General features: G+C 43.3%; 1 protein-coding gene across 1 annotated transcript in view; it reads left to right on the top strand.

Moving 5' to 3' along the window:
- The first annotated feature begins 4139 nt into the window (after positions 1-4139).
- Positions 4140-13212, top strand: part of RUVBL1 (RuvB like AAA ATPase 1) — a 47013-nt gene continuing 37940 nt past the window's right edge. Inside the window, exons 1-2 of the mRNA XM_003409727.4 lie at positions 4140-4374; positions 7848-7934. Coding sequence (XP_003409775.2) covers positions 4234-4374; positions 7848-7934 — 228 coding nt within the window. The 5' untranslated portion in view covers positions 4140-4233. The remainder of the gene's footprint in view (positions 4375-7847; positions 7935-13212) is intronic.

The raw sequence follows: 13212 nt of genomic DNA, 5'->3' as shown, positions 1-13212 counted from the left end.
GAGAGCAGCAGGGGTGACAGCCGTGTTTCATCGGGCTAAAGAGTGACTGGGAGGAAGAGGAGGGAAGTCAACAAGTGGAGAACTTTCCTGTGAAGGGAAGCTAAATGATAAAACAGTCCTGAGAGGGGGTAGGGAGGTAAAAAGGAAATATTGAACAAGTTATATCCTACGGGGAATGATCAGGGAAAATGTATGAAAATACAGGAAAAAGAAGGTAATAGGTGGAGGTAGGCCTCTGAGAGGTGGAGGAAGTTCCAGGTTGTCGTCTGGAACCCAGTTAGTAGGGTTACTTTGGCCAGGAGGAAGGTCATACCTGCCTTTGAGACAGGATACAAGGAAAGTTCAGCAGTGCCTGGCACTTAGAAGCAGCTTAGGGTGGAGACTAGAAATTGTCTCCCAATCTACTTTTTCCCCTTTTACATAGGACTAGAATTTTTAGCTGGGCTCAAGTTGAAATAAAGACTGCATTTTCTAGCCTCCCTTGCATCTAGCTGTAGCCATTTGATCAAGTTCTGCCAATGGACTATGAGTAGATATGATGGTGCAACTTCAAGGTCAAGGGTAAACGGAAGGAACAAGTCCTCCATTTCCCCCGTTCCTCATTCTTTCTGGCCCAAAAACAGCCTTTTGGGGGAAGCTGGAACAACCATCTTGGATCACGAGATGGAAGGCATGTGTGGAGTGGTGCAGCAACAAGATAGAATGAGTATAGGTCCTTCATGATTGTGGAGCCAGCACATCAACTGGAAGGCCTTCCTGAACCTTACGTTTATGTTTAAGCTGCTATTGTTTTGGGTCTGTTAGTGCAACAGAACTCATATCCTGAATAACGCAACCCTGGGCAGCTCTGAGGGCTCAGCTGAGGCCGGAAGCCATGACTGTGTAATGACTTCAGCGGGCCACTGGGTGATTTCCTCCAGCCATTCCCAGCAACCCCCTCAAGGAAGGGAGAAGACAGAGGTAGACTTGACATATGCTTGACAGTTCAAAGGGCAGGTGTGGCAGAAGTCAAGGCAAGGAGGGAGCAGAAGGGTTGGGAAGTGGATTGAAATGATGGAGTTTGGACTGGAGAAAATAGAGGTTGAGGGACTGGAAGTCAAAGAGCAAGGGTCATGGGAGTAAGGGAATGAAAGAGCTGGCAGGATTGGTTATCACATGGCACAATTTCTGGAACGTAATAGTCCACACACTTGCTTGTATATGTGTCATTGCACTCATCTGGATTTTCAGTGGCACTGGACAGAAATCTAACTCAAACAACCTTAGGCCCCAAAGTAAGTACTGTGTTACACTGCAAGTAAGGCAAGGCTGGATCCAGGGATGCAAAGGATTTTGTCCGGAATCCCTTTCTCTCAGCTTTGCTTTCCTCTCTCTTGTCTTCATTTTCAAGTTGGGTGTCTCCGTGAATTGGCAAAGACAGCTACTAGCCTGAAAACCCATGTAGAAGAGAACATGTTTTTACGATATTTCCAGTAAGAGTGCTGGGATTTAGTGTCATTGAACCACTAGCTCACATTCCTGAATAGGGCCAGGGAGATGGGATACTCTGATAGTATCCCATCTGAAGCTGGGGCAGGTTGGGATCAGCCTACCCAAACTCCTTGGACAAAAAGTTGGGGAGGGGGGTTCCTAAAGAAAATTAGGGTACAGACACCAGAACACAAGGTAATGGATGCTGGGTAGGCAGAAGTAACCTGTATCCACTACTGTGGGCTTCACCTGCTCTTCATATTCATTTACCTTGTGTATCTTAGGCTCCGGTCTGCCACATGGTCGTCTGTTGAAATGAAAATAAATGGTCTAACTCTGAAACCAGGTCTAGATCTTTTCACACTGGGAGGCAGAGATATGGGTTCTAGGCCTTGTGATTTGGGGCAAACCCAGTCCTCTCTTGGGTCCAAAAATGAGAATGCTAGTCCAGATCAGTGGTTTTCAATTTGTTGTCTAGGAGTAAAAAGATGGAAAAGCTCTGGTGGAAGGGGGAGGAGGGCATGGAGCTATCTGCACTATCGGTCTTCCCCTTCCCCTCCCATACTAGCCGAGAAAGAACTCTATAACTCTGGGGTCCCACTGGACCAGTGGTCCAAGGGATTCCTTTGAGCTCTAAAATTGAGCCTTAGTTCCACCAATATTTGACTGAAAGAAAATCCTTCATTTTGCTTATTGACGCAGAGACAAAATTGGCGCTTAAAAGGATAAATGTAAAAAGATCTTCTCCCCCAACTGGACAATATGCAAAGAAGTAGTCTCACAGAGTACCTCACTCTGACTAGTGCTTAGGGGAAAACTTCATTCTCCAAAGGAACTGGTCCTCACTTAAGGGTAATGACTAGGAGTACAGCAATTAGACACTAAGCATCTTTGTGGGCTTTCTGGGGTGATATCCTTAGGGTTGCTGAATCACAGGCCACCAGTGACAAGCTCAGCCTTCCAAGGCCTCACCTTTGCCGTTTCAGGCTCTGAAAGTGCCAGAAGACCCCATTTGCTGGCAGAAACCATTACCAAGGGCCGTAAAACCAAGTTTGTAAAATATATCCATCAAAATTGCATGAATTCAAGTGTGTGTGTTTGTGTGTGTGTGTAGGAGGGGGAGAGGGAGGCTAGAACTTTATTTGAATTCATTCAAAGCCTTGATTGTAAGCCAGGTTGTATGCCAGGCACTGGGGTAAAATGATGGGCACACAAATGTGGTTTATACTCTCATAATGCTTAAGGTTTGGTGGCAGTGACAAATATTGACCCAATAATTATGCAAATAATTACAAACTTAGATTTGAAAATTATGAAGGAGAAGTACAAAGAGGTGTGAGATTTGGGGACTGCTACAGCTGAATTTGACTACAGCTCTCTTAAACTCAGGGAAGTGCTGCCCTTTTCCTGGACCTCAGTTTCCTCATCTGTAAAATGATGGCATACCAGCTGCTTCTGAGGAAGTCTCACCCATTCTACAGGATTCAGCACTTCCCTGGGTCTCCAGGCTGTTCAGGAGCCCCTGCTCTGGGTTTGCATACCACCTGAGTTGTACCTGTCCCAGCACATCTCACTTCCCAAGCAGGGAGCAAAGCCCTTGGGTGTGATCTTGTATTTTGTCTTTATATCCCCAGTGCGTTGTAGTGTCTGGCTCACTGAAGGTGTTGAATGTTTGGTGCAGGTAGTGTTAATATCATTATGGAATTTGACAGGACATTCTCCCTGACCAATTGTCCTGGCTGAAGTAGTGGGGTGGGAAGAGGATTGCACAGGTTGAAATTCTGAAATCCTCAGCTGGAGTTCCAGTTCTGCCAATTATTTGCTGTGTTCTCGGGCAAGTTATTGGGGCTCTTTTAGCCTGAATCTTTTTCTGTATTAGGGGTGATACATCGCAGGGCTGCAGAGTTTTGCGAACTGCAAAATGTTACTCACCATCAACTTAATTTGAATAAAGGGGGAGGTGGAGGTGAGCAGAAGCAGAGGGAGACAATTTCACGGAGATGATCCTGAACAGAGATGCAAAGTAAAGTATGCATTACACCAGTTGCCATTGAGTAGACTCTGACTCATGGTAACCCCAAGTATGTCAGAGTAGAACTGTGCCCCATTAGATTTTCAATATAGGGTCGCTGTGAGTCGTGATAACTCAACTGCAATGGGTTTGTTTTTTGGTGGGATATTTAGGAAGCAGATCACCAGGCCTTTCTTCCAGGAGCCTCTGGGTGGACTCAATTGCTACTCTTTTGGTTAGAAGCCCAGCGCTTAACCATTTGTGCATCTCAGGGGTTCCAAGCATGGATTAGGTGTCAGAAAACTGGATAGTAACCAAAAACTAAAGCTTAAAATCTGAGCCTCAATTTCTCTATCTCCAAAACGGGTACGAGCCTCGCATAAAGGTATGACGTTTAATTGCGACGCCGGGAGCCGAAAACCGCCAGCGACTCCCGTACGCCGTGATAGGGTAACACGATTAGAACTGGCATCCGGGACCCAACTCCCGGCTCTTTGCACCTCCCACCCCTGGCCTGGGCAGGAAGCGCCGACTGCCGGGGAACGCATCCAGCGACACAGCCGGAAGTGGATGGGCGGAGCCCCACAGGCAGCCCTGATGAGCCAATGGGAAGTAGAGGTGTATCCCACCTCCTCCAGTAGAGAGCCGACCAAGGCGGGCGCTTGCGAACCGCCCTAGTAACGGCCGCATGGTAACCCGAGCGCCTGGCGCGTGGTACTCGCTGCTGTTCTTCGACTCCCCGAGTCTGCAAGATGAAGATTGAGGAGGTGAAGAGTACCACGAAGACGCAGCGCATCGCCTCCCACAGCCACGTGAAGGGGCTGGGGTTGGACGAGAGTGGCTTGGCCAAGCAGGCGGCCTCGGGACTGGTGGGCCAGGAAAACGCGCGAGAGGTGTGGTCCGCGAGCCGGGGAGTAGACGGTGTTGAGCTGGGGGAGCTCAAGGGTTTGGGGGGCGCCTAAGGGGCTGGGCTGCGCGCTGAGGGTCTCGCCCGATATTTGCGTAAGGGCTGTGGGTATAGGCTACGCGAATCGAGAGGGGCACGATACTGGGCTGGGAGAGGGACGGTCCCAGTAGAACCGGTAACAACTCTACAGGGGGACTGTTGAGTGTTAGATTCGACCCTTTGAAGCAGCACGTATTTGATTGAGCCACCTAATACGTGCCAGGTTCCATTCGTGACCCTGGGATACACCTGGAAACAAGATAGATAACGTTCCTGCTCCCGTGGAGCTTACAAGACGATAAACGTATAAACCAGTAAGCAAAAATTATTTTGGTAGGCAGAGGTCAGTTACTTCAGAGCTTCGTTGGCCATGGTGAGGAATTTGGATTTTATTGTGAATGCACTTGGAGGCTACGGATTTTTCTTAAGCGAGGAAGTGACTTTCCTTAAAAAAGTCCCTTTAGGTTCCTAAGGGCTGGGAGCTGAGGGAGGGAGTGGAAGTTATGGAGAGGAGCCATCTGGTTTATAAGCAAGCCCCTCCAGGCATCTCCTTTGACCATTATAACTAAGTCCACTTTTATTAAGTGGCTGTGATGCCAAAACCTTTCACTTAGCTCATAATCACACACTATTCGAGCCCTTTGTTTTTTCTTCTTTTTTGGCAGATGGAAAAATTGAGGGCAGGAGAGGTCACTTCACCTATCCACTTGCCACTCAGCTTAGTAATGGTAAAGTTGAGATTGCACCCGAATGTATGTCTGACTCCCAAATCGGTGCTCTCTGATCACACAGCCCTGGTCTCAGCTTGCCTGCTCTAAGGTCATTGTCATGGCCTGGCAGCTACAAGAACCTGAACTTAAATATGAGGTTAAGAGGCTTGCTTCACAGCCTGATTGTGCTATAAAAGGGCCAAAGAAAAGCCTCTAGTTTCCATTTTGAGCATCATCTTTCCAAAAAGCAAACACTGACACGGTCAAGATGATTTTGAAACTTGCCTTTATCCAGCTTCAGCTTACTGAGGACTTGCTACTGCAAATAGCTAACATTTGTTGAGTACTTTCTATGTGCTAGGGGCTGTGCTGAGCAGTTTTATCTCCATCATCTTGTTTACCACTTCAAACCTAGTATTAATTGCCTTCCCTCCACTTTATTATGAAAAATTTCAGACGAAAAAGTTGGAAGATTTGTACATTGAATACTATGTGCCTGAATTTTACAATTAGCATTTTACTATATTGCTTTTTCACACATCTGCCCATCCGTTCGTCTGTCCATCCACCAATCCATCTTTGTATTTCAAATAAGTTGCGGACATCTTTTAGCTTGTATGCCATTAACTATTAAGGACTCTGTTTTCAGAAAAGGAAATTGTGGTTCATAGAGGTAAATTATCTTGTCTGAGGTCACTACTAGTAAGTGGTAGAGCAAGGATTTAAACAAGTCTACCTTACTGCAGAATCCGTGCTCTTCACTGATGCATCATACCACTGTGACAGTAAAGACTAGTATTTATTACATACCCAGAACCTGGCTCACAGGGACTCGGTATTTATTTATTGAATTAGTAGTTATCTGAAGACTTCTCTCAGCTACCTGGTCACATCAGCATCTTTCCTGGTGCTCAATGTCCACATCTGAAAAATGAAACCAGGTGATCTTTTGAGGTTCTTCCAGTTCTTTTTAAATTTTAAGGTTCATTGAACATGTCTCACTGGAGAGAAACTGGAGCTTAAACTAAGGAAGATTAAATGGAAGAGGATCTAGTCTGTAAAGAAGAGTAGTATATACTCAGGATTTGGAAAGTCTTTCCCTTTTCTGTCTTTTTGAGTTTCCCAAAGAGCTCTGATGCTGAGGATTATGATATCACAGAATTCTGTGAACAGACCATAGTGGCTCTTTTATCGTCTTAGAAATACAGCATATGAAAAAGAGCTTCTAGGCTCTGTTAAGGGCACTGCCTTGCCAACTGAGCCAGAGATGGAATACAGCACACCCACACACATTCCTTGAACACATTTTTGGAGAGGACCAAGGTACTTCTCCATAGGCCATAGGGAAGAAAGAGACAAGAAGATGTGGACCCCACCCCAGGGAGCTACCTAGTGGTAGAGAAGAAAGGATGTGTTCTTGGGCCCTGTCAATACAGTACATGTGTGGTCACTGCCCAGAGAGAACTGTGGCCTTCCCTCAGACAAGGCAAATGGACCTTCTAGCCAGTCATATATTATGAATTCAGTGTGAGAAACCTGGTATCATGTAGTCCTTAGCACAAAACCAAAAACCAAACCTGTTGGAGCCGAATCAATTCTGACTCATAGCAACCCTACAGGGCAGAGTAGAACTGCCCCATAGAGATTCCAAGGAGCACCTGGTGGATTCAAACTGCTGACCTTTTGGTTAACAGCTGTAACTCTTAACCATTATGCCACCAGGTTTCCCCTTAGCATGAAGCCACCCTGTGAATGTGACTTTCCTACCTTTGCTCCTTTATAGTCAAATATTGTAAAATATATGATTGGTAGTCCATTTATAGAATATGTTTAAAGTGAACTAACACTAAGTGATAAAATAATTTACTCTTCAAGATTCAAAATGCACTTGAAAGGAACTTGTGTCATAGGTTCAACTTCATATGCAGCGTTTCCATCTGCTGTGCAGTGTTCTGGGATGGTTTACTGATGGCCAGCTAGTAGTGTATGCCATTGATTCTTAACTGCAGTGGCTTGCTTTGGGAATCTGATAACACTATGTATGGATCTTCTCCCTGGAAAAATGCATGTTGAACGTATGCATGCAATTTTGTTTCCAGTTTCTGGTGTGTGGGCACTGGAATCTGTGTGTGGACCCCAGACTAAAATCTCTGCTTCCACTTGTCCTGTCCCCTTACTGTCCATTCCCCACATAGCAGCTAGCATGATTGTTTAAGAACATAAATCGTAACATGACACATAGCCCGAGAGACCTTTTCAGTGGCTTCCCATTGCAAGTAGGATAAAGTCCAAGCTTTACTATGGACATGAAGAGCCTGTTCTAAGTTTTGGCCTCTGCCTACCTCTTCAACCTCATCTTCCCATTTTCCTTGGTTACCAGAACATGCCAGGCTTGTTCCTGCTTTGGGTCTGTTGAATTTGCTCTTTCCTTTGCCCGGAACAATGACCCCCCTCTTTTTTCCTTCAGAGTAATGACCTTGTTTAGTGCACATGTGTGTGTCTGGCTTCTGCACTAGAACATGAGCTCCAGGAACATGGACTTTTCCGGCTTGTTCACCACTGCCTCCAGCATCTACAACAGTGCCTGTAGCCTACTGGCTGTCAGTATTATTGAATGAATATACACATCGTGTGGACCAGAGACTGGATATATCCTCCCTGTGGAACCTTTTAATATTGATTTATTATTTCTTTTCGTTGTTGCGTGTAGGCATGTGGCGTGATAGTAGAATTAATCAAAAGCAAGAAAATGGCTGGAAGAGCTGTCTTGTTGGCAGGACCTCCTGGAACTGGCAAGGTACTCGTTTTCTCTCATTTCTTTAATCTACCCAAGAGAATGATCCTAATGTCTAAGCCAAATTGAATTCATGTTTTAACTAGTCTTTGTTTAGCTAAATTGGATATATATATGTTTTTTAAACTAATGTGCAATAATACAATTGAGTATCTAAAATCCATGTTTCTAAATTTCAAATTATCCTGGCCTGCCTCCAGGGAAGAGAGAATGAAAGCCACAGAGGGGTCATTGTCTCTAGAATTTGTCCTTTATCTCTTTCAAGTCTCCTTTCCTTTGGAAGTACATTTCTGTTGGCCTAGAGCTTCGTAAAATCTTGGGAGTGACATCTTATTTGAGGAAAAAAGAAAATCAGTCAGCAAGCATTTTTCCAAATGCTAACTTTACTCATCACTATTCTGTCTCTGTGGAGGGGGTAGGGAAGAATGAGAGACAGAATTTTTACCTTCAGGGGGCTTACAGTCTCTCCAGGGCAGAAAAACACGAAACCCTGACAGCTCAAAACACTAGAGCTGAGCACTCAACTGTGAGGTATTGACTGATTTTAACTGCAGCTGGAGGTGGGCACTGAGGACTTGCGGAGCTGCAAGACAGGAGACCTGACATTTGCCCCTCAGAATTGGGGAAGAATTTGGCTTTGCAGGGAAGAAAGGACCTTCCAGGCAGAGGATGCAGAATGGCTGGTTAGAATCTGTGAGGGGACCAACCAGATACTTGAAATCCACCAGGGTCACCAGTCTGAGCTTTGCTTCTTCAAAAGGGCTGCTAGCCCAGGAGATTGTGCTTGTGAAGAATAGAATTTAAATATCAGCTCTTCTGTTGACTTGTGAGACCACTTAACCTTTCTGAAGCAGTAGGACACACACTACCTATTTCATGTAGTTGTTAAACTGATCAGCTGTAGGATACTAATTTTAATTTTGAAATCATATAGTTAAATTGATAGTGTATCTTATAATGGTGTCATATAGTAGAGGAAGAAACGCTTCATCAGTGAAAGATTTTTTTTAAGCTGTGAAGTGTCATATATCAACGTGAGCTTCATTGATCTCTGTAGAGGCCACATTAGCTTTTTCAGCTGTTTACCAATTATTTGCTTACATCTTCCTTCTACCTTCATTTTTCTTCTTAATTACATCATTGAGAAGTTCCTTAAATGATAGTTTGTTGGTGATACAGTTTCTCAGTGGTAAAGTTGTTTTATTATGTTGATCTTATTTTGGAAGATAGTTATGTTGGGTATATAATTTAGTTGCCAGATATTTTTCCTCGATACTACTTTTCTCAATCTTGCTGCTGAGAAGTCTTAATGTGAGGGAGTTTTCTTTTTGTATATTTTTGAGATAATTTTTGTTTTGGTGTTCAGTGGTTTCACTATGATGTGTCAAGGAATGGACTTATTTTTGTTTATCCTGTTTGATATTAATTGTGCTTCCTGAATCTGAATATTTATGTCTCTAATCAGTTCTGGTGGCACAGTGGTGGCACTCGGCTGCTAACTGAAAGGTTGGTTGTTCGAATCTACCGGCGGCGTTGGGAGAAAGATGTGTCAGTCTGCTTCCATAAAGATTTATAGCCTTGGAAACCCAGTGGGGCAGTCCAGTTCTGTCCTGTAGGGTTGCTGTGAGTCGGAATTGACTCAATGGCTATGGATTTTAATCAGTTCTGGAAAGTTGTCATCCTTTATCTCTTTAGCTGTTGCCTGTCCCTGTTCTCTTTACTCTCTCCTTCTGGAACTCCAGTTTGATGTGGTTAGATTGCAGTGATTCTCAACTTGCTTCCTTAGAGGACATTTGGTAACATCTAGAGGCGTTTTTTAGGAGCCCTGGTGGCACAGTGGCTAAGAGCACAGGCTGCTAACCAAAAGGTTAGCAGTTTGAATCCACCAGATGCTCTTTGGAAACCCTATGGGGCAGTTCTACTCCGTCCTCTAGGGTCACTATGAGTTGGAATCAACTCAGTGGCAACGAGTTTTAATCAGTTCTGAAAAGTTGTCAGCCTTTATCTCTTCGGCTGTTGCCTTTCCCTATTGCCTGGTTTTTTTGGTTTAGAGACATTTTTGGTTGTCACAGTGCTGAGGCAGAGGGGGCTGGGAAGAGGAGGAGATACTACCGGGGTCTAGTTGTCAGAGGGCAGGCCAAGGATGCTGCTCAGTACCCTACAATGCACAGACAGCTCCTACAACGAGGAATTCTCCAGCCCAAACATCGCTAGTGCCAAGGTTGAGATGAGAAACTGGGTTAGAACTTCTCATTTAGTCATCCTTGTCTTTCAACCTCTCTCTTATGTTTTCTTTTTCTTTGATTCTCTGGGTAATTTCCTCAGCTCTCTGTTGCAGTCTACTAGTTGTCTCTTAAGCTGTGATTAAGTTGCTGTTCAATCCAATTATTTATTTTTCTCCTTTATATTTTGAAAAATTTGAAGCCTACAAAAGACTTGAAAGAATAGTAGGATGAATCCCACTATACCTACACCTGGATTCACCAATGGTAAATCTTTTGTGACATTTGCTTTTTTCTATTTTGTTTTTGACACTTCTGAAAGTCAGTTGCAGGGACATCCTCCTGCATGACTAGAATACCATCATCACACCGAAGAAATTTAATGTCAAAATGGTATTATCTAATACGTAGCTTATCTTAAAATTTCTCCAGGTTATTCTAGTAATATATTTTGGCTTTGCATATATATATATATGTATATGTGTGTGTGTATGTATATGTATATGTATGTATATTTTTTAAAATTTAGGATAGAATCAAAGGTCACACATTGCATTTCATTGTTGTGTCTTTTTAATCTTTCACTTTATAACAGTTATGCCCCCGAGCATAGTTTTGTTTTGTTTTACTGCATTGACATTTTTGAATAGTCCAGGCCAGCTGTTTTGTAGAATGTCCTACAGTCTGGATTGATCTGATTGTTTCCTTGTGAAATGTTGAACATTTGGCAAGGATACTGCATAGGTGACATTTCTGTTGTATCATAGCCAGAGGCAAATGATGTAAGTTTGTTCCCTTATTGATGATGCTGAGTTCTGTTGTGAAGGAAACATTTCCCCTTTATAATTAGTAAGTTCCAAGAAGTGAAATTTTTGAGATGTTGTGACTGTTGTGTTCCCCAGTAACCTTTTACCCTATGGTTGTAGCATTGATTGACGATCATTATCTTATCACTTATCACATTGGTGGTTACAAAATGGTGTCTTTCTAATTCTGTCATTTCTTCTACATTTAATAGCTTGTTTTTTTTTTTTTTTTTAATTTTTTTATTTAAAGAGAAAGCACCCTCCTCTAAGGTTCTTTTTTAAAAATCTGGCTATTTTTTGATAGCCTCTTATTCCTTGTTCATGAAACAATTTCTTTTTCTAAATGTTTGTTTGTATTCTGTATCTGCCTGTAAACTTGTGTTTGACTGATCAAACCAGAGGGGATCCATAATCTCCTGATGTCAGGGCCGAGTACCTTCTGAAATTTGTGAGGGGCCCTACTGGGCTACTACCCAGGACACTTAATGATAATTTTGTGACTTGGGTTTTCTGGGACCATCACGTAGTGTAAAGTTCAACCCTAAATCTCTCTGAGACCATGGCTGGGGAGGCCTTTTTTTCTCGCCCAGTGCCAAGACTAAGTGTATGCTTTGTACTCCAGGTAGTTTTTTTATGGCCTACCTTTTCTACTGATGGGTGGCCTTTCAAGTGTCCTGTTTTTACTCAGGGGCTTCTGTCTTAACACATTACCTTGTAGGTATTTCTGGCACCCACAAACACCCTCCAGACTTCTAAGGCAATAGTAGATTGTTACTATGGATTTCAGTTTCCTCTTTATTTTGGACCCTTAAGGGTTTTCTTTACTTTCACTTTTAATTAAAGTATAACATATATACAGAAAAGTGCACAAATCATGAGTGTATAACTTATGAACCCATATAATTGGCACCCAGATTATTTCTACTCCCAGTCATTACTCCCTCCTCCCAAAAATAACCAGTATTCTGAATTAGGACTCTTGATGGTTTTGCTTTTTTTTGAGCTTTTCATAAATGGAATGGTATGGAATGTATTCTTGCATCTGGTTTCTTTCACTCAACATTATGTTTGTGAGAGTTATCCATGTTGTTGTGTTAGTTGTGGTTGGTTTATTCTCACTGCTGTGTAGTATTCTGCTGTGTGGATATATACAACTCTATATTTTGAAGGGCGAGTGTTCTATTTTGTCTAGCATTTCTAGGTGTTTTAAGAGGAGGGATTTTCAGTAGCTGTAGTGTACCATATTCCTAGAAGCATAAGTCCTTCGTTCCTTTTGTAATACTATACATTTTCCTCCCAGGAGATATGAGAAGTTCTCAGTACTGTGGTATTACCTTACAGGTTTGTCCAGTCCTTTTTGACTTGTACAAAGGCATTTAGTAACCCTTCTGCTTTATGGTGTGCTGATGGGCCCCAAGGTTTAGGCACCTTAACTGAATGACAGGCAGAAATACTGTGCTCATTTTAGAGTCACAATGCTGTGGTTCCTAGGAATGTTCCTCTCTTGAGGACATCCCACTGTTAATAATGGGGCTTTAGGTTTGAGTGCTAGAGAAGGGAGATGTTCAGATGAGATTGAAAATAGCATAGATCTCTGCAAACCTTCTTCTAGCAACATGTTTTTTGTGTGCCACTTGGCACTCACTTGGTGGGTGGGTACAAAGAAATTACAGCTTTAGAGTTCTGAGTTTGCATCTTGGTTCTGCTTCTTGCTAACTCTTTGACCTTGTGTGAATAGGTAACTTCTGAGTTTCAGGTTCTTAATCTGTAAAATACGAACTTAAATTACTTATATTTTAATGGAAGTATGTTGACCATCTCTTCTCTGTTAGGTAGGAGGAGGGGAGGATGTCACTGAATCAGATATGGTCACTGTCTTTAAAGTTCACAACTGAATGTGGGGAATTGGGGTCTGTAGTGATACAGGTAAGGGAAAGAGGAGTGGCTGGGGAGGTAGCCGACTTTGGATAGAAAATGAGAATAGCCAGCCTATGGCTCCCAGACGGGAGTCCTGGTGTTAGAGGCCTGTTCCTCTTATTTTGACCTGTGTTTCCCAGACATTTCCATTTTGCTCTTAGAATACCAGAGAATAACAGTTCTATAGTTATAAGCCTATGGGTCACACACTTGGATGCCTGATACAGCAGGAAACAAATGAGCGCAGTGGTTGGGGCACATGGTAGGGAGTGGTGGGGACCATGGGGACTATGTAGTGCATGTGTCCTCACTGACCGAGGCAGCTGCTGCTGTGTA

This window comes from Loxodonta africana, chromosome 22 (assembly GCF_030014295.1).
Source record: "Loxodonta africana isolate mLoxAfr1 chromosome 22, mLoxAfr1.hap2, whole genome shotgun sequence".
Lineage (NCBI taxonomy): Eukaryota > Metazoa > Chordata > Mammalia > Proboscidea > Elephantidae > Loxodonta > Loxodonta africana.
This window is presented reverse-complemented; position numbering and strand designations above follow the sequence as displayed.